The sequence below is a fragment of the Oryzias latipes genome, chromosome 10, assembly GCF_053564925.1.
Source record: "Oryzias latipes strain Hd-rR chromosome 10, Olatipes_Hd-rR_3.1".
NCBI lineage: Eukaryota > Metazoa > Chordata > Actinopteri > Beloniformes > Adrianichthyidae > Oryzias > Oryzias latipes.
Window position 1 is genome coordinate 7,460,465 of NC_136246.1, and position 6,000 is coordinate 7,466,464.

The 6,000-nt window shown below is 45.9% G+C and overlaps 1 protein-coding gene across 4 annotated transcripts; it reads left to right on the plus strand.

Moving 5' to 3' along the window:
• Window positions 1–813: 813 nt before the first annotated feature.
• Window positions 814–5,345, plus strand: slbp (stem-loop histone mRNA binding protein). 4 transcript variants are annotated; one of them, XM_011473179.4, is made up of 8 exons: window positions 814–1,015; window positions 2,606–2,719; window positions 3,502–3,615; window positions 3,686–3,751; window positions 4,345–4,467; window positions 4,552–4,701; window positions 4,780–4,876; window positions 4,951–5,345. In XM_011473179.4, the coding sequence occupies exons 1-8, from the start codon at window positions 951–953 to the stop codon at window positions 5,020–5,022; spliced, it is 801 nt and encodes a 266-aa protein (XP_011471481.1). In that variant the 5' UTR covers window positions 814–950; the 3' UTR covers window positions 5,023–5,345. The 4 variants fall into 4 exon arrangements, with proteins under 4 accessions (XP_011471481.1, XP_004086556.1, XP_011471482.1 ...); XM_004086508.5 differs by having other exon boundaries at window positions 815–1,015; window positions 3,680–3,751; XM_011473180.4 differs by having other exon boundaries at window positions 815–1,015; window positions 2,609–2,719.
• Window positions 5,346–6,000: the final 655 nt, after the last annotated feature.

Genomic DNA, 6,000 nt, shown 5'->3' on the forward strand with positions numbered 1-6,000 from the left:
TTACAGGGCCACACAGAAACACACACACTCACATTCCCACCGAATAGATAATTTACCAATTAACCTGTGTTGCATGTTTATGGACTGTGGTCGGAAGCAAGAATCCCTTGAGAAAAACCACAGATGTTTGGGATAAACATGCAAACTCTAAACAAAAAGAACCCATCAAGGATTCCAACACATAAAAAGGACATTGCTAACCACTACACCACTGTGCAGCTTTGCTCGGCTTAATTCAATTGCAATACATTTTGAACAGATTGATGGTTTTTCTCACCATTTTGACAACCCCTAATTTTAATTCATTACTGTTTAAAATAAACGTAGGCAAACAATGTTAGAAGATGTCACTTATAGATTAAATGTTCCCTCGATAAAAGCTCCTCTTTTATAGAGTCGACCCTATTAACTGTAGACATTAGACTGAACAACACAGACACATTTAATGAAAGAGTTACATGTTTGATTTTTCCTTTAAAGTTAGTAAAAGAATAAGCATCGCAGTTGTTTTTATTTGTCTCTCAATTTCTGATTGTGCTCAATTACATATTTTAAATGTGTGAAAATAAAAAAACAGCTCAAAGCTGTCAGATCCATGTCATATGAGTTTTGATTTAAAAAATCTTGTTAATTAGAAGACCCTTTATGACGTAATAGCTTTTGCCGTTATTGTGGGTGGAGTCAAGGTTTTTTATTTTTATGATTAAATGTATTTACTTGTATTTCAAACTATATTCTTTTTCATACAAAAATAAAAAAAACAAGTCTGAACATTTTTAAATTGAAGGGTTCGATGGTCACGTGGTTCCCAGCGGAGTGTTTGGCGCGGTGCCTACGGAAGTGACGTAGCACTCGTCTTTGTGTTTGGCGCGCCGCGGGTTTTTGTTTTCTGTGCTTGGCGCAACTCGGGTTTTGGTGTCAAACGAGCAGTTTTCCCGCAGAACCGGATCATGTCTACCAGAACCCCTGACCGGCGGACCGACGCCACCAGCAGCCGCCGCGAACACACCCGGAGGTGAGGAGTTCCGATCCAGCTTGGTGAATTCGGAGAAGGCTGTTCCGTTCGGACTGAACGCCGGGACCGGCGGACAGCAGACCGAACTACCGAGAGAGGGAACTCCAGTCCTGCTCCTGACTCTAAACACATAGGTTTTTAGTCGGTTCTTGGCGGGTTTCCAGAACCTCAGAGGTCTTGAGAGTCCTCGACCACAAAAAACTGTTTTGACCGAACGAGCAGGTTTAGCTGTTTATTAACAGAACCGGGACGGATCATTATATACGTCGGTGTTCATTCTTTAAACCGGGTTTAGTGGAGACGGAAATGTAAATATCCGAGCTTTAACGTGTCGTGTGTGGTTCTGTGGATCCTCTTCTGTTGGATCGTGTTCTGTTTGGGAACAGTCCTCCGGAAAACCTCGCACTGTTTCTTGGTTCCGCTGCGCGGGGCAAATGCGCGCCAAAGCCGCACCTTTAGTGCAGATCCTACTTCATATAATGCAGTAAAGGCATTTCCACCTGCTGCTGTGAGGCGTTTAGACAGGAACATTGTGTTTTTAACATGTTCGTCTGACTGATGATGGAGGACACACCGAGAGAAAATTAGCTTTAAAAAACTTTTTGGAGTTTTTCTTTATTAAAGTTTTAGTTAATCAAGAGTAAAAAGATCATTTTTGTGACGTTGAAAAGACGTCACAAAAAATACAAGATCCCTGCTCCTCTCCATTCTTATTCATCATCTGTCAGACAAACAGATCCATGTTTGTCTTTGTTTTCTCGTCTGAGCTGGAATCTGGATCCAAACTGGACGTCTGGATAGATCCGATATCGCTGGCTATTTTTGTTGCATTGATAATGTTAAGTTGGAGCTGTAAGCAAGCAAACAAAGGCATGATGGGTAAAAAGGGCATGTCCTCTCACCGCCAACAGCCACAACTCAGAGGAGAATTCCTGCCGCTCTGCAGAAACTATGTCCTAGGTCAGGGGTGTCCAACTCATTTTTTACTGAGGTCCACATCAGCATAGCTGCAGTCCTCAAAGGGCCAGATAAACCTGAAAAATAAATGTAACTACTACTTAATGTTAAATTACTCATTTATTTATTCTAACTTTTTAAAGTGACAATTCCAGTTGCATAGAAAACATATATTTGTTGTTATTCTAGCATAAATCCTTTTACATTTGATTCTGTCAGGTTAAGTTATATGGACAGTGTTTAAGTCCTACTGTTTAGTTGCCCAATCCCATATTTCAAGTCTGATTCTCCCTAGATATGAATAAATACACACCAATTTTTATTTTTTATTTGAGAAATTAAAAACTTTTATGCTCTTGCGGGCCACAGAAAATGACATGGGGGGCCACGTTTGACCCGCGGGCCTTGAGTTTGACACGTGTCTTAGAAAGTGACATAGGTTGTTAGATTATGACTAAAAACGCCTTGATCCTAATTCAAAGACCACTGGGAACACTTTTACAATAGATCAGAAGAGACAACAAGCTCTGTTAGAAACCCAAACCCTCTGGTTTACGGCAACAGTTTTAAAGCCATGCACACGGCATGTCTGCACTCATAATGAAGACCCCCCCCCTCTTCTTTACTGTCCAGCAGCGGTCCGTCCCGGTGGTCCCACTGCAGGAAGAGAGGCGTAGACGGGAGCATGCGCACAGACGAGCATGAGCGCACAGACGAGCATGAGCGCACAGAAGGGAGACATTCCAGGTAACGTTCCAGGTATATTATTATGATGATGATGTGGTCCATTTACATTACTGAGGCCAAGTGCTCCATCTACAGCCAGACAGCCACAACCACTGTCCTGTGTTTCAACCAGTTACTGTAAATGAGAACGGAACCGACAGACTCCTCCCCCTGGCATTCCAAACAGGAAGTACCCGCTGGTTCCAAAAAGCTAAAATGCCATAAACTTCCATAGAGAAATAAACAGCTGTTACTCAGTCATTTTATTTGTCCAAATAACTTTTTTTGCTCTGACACCTTTCATTAACATGCCCTCGATAACTCGTTTTTTTATATTTTATCTTTAGTGCAATTTATCCAAAATATAAACTGACCAATCAGAGCATTTGATTGACAGATTTTGTGCAGCCGGTGGTTCTGCTGGTGGAAAAACTGAGAACTTAAAGCAACAGTATTTAGGTAACAGTAAAAAAGCTTTTTCAATCCATTTATCTTCACTTTTGAACCAATCACATTCAAGCTCACTCCTGATTGGCGAGAGCGGTTGCCGTAGAAACATTGACTCAGACAGACTCGATTCCAAAATGGTGGCGTCCGTGTTGCAAAGAAATGGCGACTGAATTGCCTTCATATGGTTGGAGCCAGACGTGAACCATCTTCTACGGTTGACGTCACACTCACTCAGTCACTCAGTCCAGTTGTCATTACAGTCAGTGGTTTCAGCGGTAATAGACGGCGGTTTGGACCCCTGCAAATATACTCCCAGATGTGGGGCTGAACCCGTTTGTCTTTGTCCCCCCCAGTTTTACCACCCCAGAGAGTTCAGGTCCCGTGTCCCGCTGCGCCGCGTCATCTGACTGGGGAAGTCAGGTGGAGGACAACGAGATGAGGAGAGACCTTCACAGAGACCTGCAGCGGTAAATGTCCTGTGAGCTGATTGGCCGTGAGGGTGCATGAGACCTGAGCGTGGGCTTTGTCTAGGTACAGGAGGAGGATCTTGGCTGCAGACGGCCCCCACAGGGAGAGGAAGGCGTCCTCTGGATCATCTGGGAGGTTTGTGTTTGAGCATAATCTTCTCTACACACAGGACATGTGACGAGTGTTGAAGAACACGCTAAACACAGGTCGCACACACATGTGGCCCATGGTGTTCACACTGGGCAAGCTGGGAGGGACTTCTTCTTTTTCTGCTGCTTACTAGCTAATGTACGCCACCTGCAGGTGGAAGAGGCTTGGTTCAAAGTGGCGCAAATTTTCCTCCAGGCTTTTCCTTTCACAGCTCCATTCCGATATCTGACAGACCTGGTGTCATGGAATTCCAGCCGGACACAAACCACAATTGTTCATTTCTCCTCAATCAACTTTGACAGTTGGCACTTCCATAAATAATGAGATGCCATCCATTCGTCACTACTAAATCTGAGCCCCTGGTAGGTCAAAGTTCAACCAAGTAGAGTTACATGACGGTCTTAGAAGCTTTGAGCTTTTAGCGTTTTATTGGAAATGGTGGCTTGATCGTGCGTTGCCAAGGGCGATGTGAACGTAGCCTCAGACATGCGGGTGTGCGCAGTCACGAGTTACATGACTTTAGGGGCGGGCGTGTTCACGTAAGTGGGCGGGGCTAAAGTGATTCCTCTCTGTTGCAGCTGCGACTCCAAAGAAGAAGAAAGCTTGGAGACGGATGAAGGGGTGTTGCTGCGGCGACAGAAGCAGATCAGCTACGGCAAGAACACACTGGCCTACGACCGCTACATAAGGGAGGTCCCAAAGTAAGGACCCCCCTCCCCTAATAAACAAACCACACACACACACACACAGGGAAGTATCAGCTTTTGTACCTTATCACCTTTCAGACACCTCCGTCAGCCGGGCATTCACCCAAAGACCCCAAACAAGTTCAGGAAGTACAGCCGTCGCTCCTGGGACCAGCAGATCAAGCTGTGGAGGGTCAAGCTGCACGCCTGGGACCCCCCCACAGACAACGGCACCCAGGAGGACAATGAGTAAGGAACTCTGTGGCCTGGAAGCTGAACCAGCGCAGGACTGTGTTCACCTGCATGTCTCTGCCTGTTGTTCCTCAGAGAGCAGCTGGACCTGGGGGACATCATGGACATTGAGCTGGACTTTCCCACCCTCGCAGAGCCCGGCCCCCAAGCTGCCCACGCCGGGGTTATGGAGGTGGGTTGGAGGACGCGTTCAAACCTCTCCTGTAGCTTTGTCTGCTGCTGGTCTGACGCGTCTATGTTCTACAGGACCCAGAAGGAACAGGAACCCCGGTTAAAGTCCAGCGGATGGACGCTGCAGCGGCGTCCGACGTCGTATAGCTTACTGGTTCAGAAAGGCCGCGAGCCTCCGGTGCTGGTTTTTAAGGCGGGGAGACGATCTGTGGCCTTCACTTGTTCTTTCCACTCCCCCAGAGATGTTCAGGAGTTCTGCAGCCCCACCCTTTATGCAGCTTTGTTCCACTTGAACGGTTCTGAATCCGGTGACCTTTCAGAACCAGAGGAGACGGCCAAAGTTGCAGCTTCCTTTGCTGGGCCGGGCCCTGACCTGTCTCAGGTGTCTGGAGCCCTTAGGGTTCCACTTTGTTTACTTGCAGCTTTTAAGTTCTGTTCTGAAGATTTCAATAAAACAACGTTTCTGTTGACCCTCTGCTGTTCCCGCTCCTGTGTCTGACCCCGGTCTGGACTGGATCAGCGGGCTTTCTGCTTTGGTTCTGCAGTCAGGCAGCTTTTCTGTAGTTAAAGTTCTAAGCTTTAGTTCGCTTCCAGATCCATTGACAGTAAGCTGTGATTGCTCTAGGTGGGTTTCTATGGCAACCACACTTGCCAATCAGGGAAAGGGCTCAGGAGAATCTGTGCCCGTGTCCGAATTTCCACCCTACACACTGTATGGGGTTTGAGTAGCTGGGGATCAGGGTGGGAATTCGGACACACCCTCACACTTTGCCACCCAATGGCCGCCAATTCAGAGGTCATGTGGCCATCCCATTAGAATTTCAAAACGTTATTTGGAAATTCCCCACAAGTGTGTATTGGTTTCATTAGCAGATTCCAAAGTTATTTTTTCTGATTTTTTTTTTTCTAGTTGAGTCAGCAGATTTTTTTGTTTATCCCGCCCACAATTTTAACATCGTAGTATCGTATGTTACAATGTTCTGTTCGGCTGGAGCCAGGGAATCGCTTATTGAATTTTTATGACATTCCGAAAAAATGTGCGAGCTAGCTAAGATCGCAACAGTGGCGAACTCGCCATGCTCACACTGTAAAAAATCTACAATTTATGAGTCAAACCGTTTTTAC

Coding starts and splice junctions, on each gene's coding strand:
- slbp (XM_004086508.5), top strand. CDS start 951: ATGTCTACCAGAACCCCTGACCGGCGGACCGACGCCACCAGCAGCCGC. Junction 1,016..2,605: donor CGCCGCGAACACACCCGGAG/GTGAGGAGTTCC, acceptor TTTACTGTCCAG/CAGCGGTCCGTCCCGGTGGT. Junction 4,702..4,779: donor GGCACCCAGGAGGACAATGA/GTAAGGAACTCT, acceptor GTTGTTCCTCAG/AGAGCAGCTGGACCTGGGGG.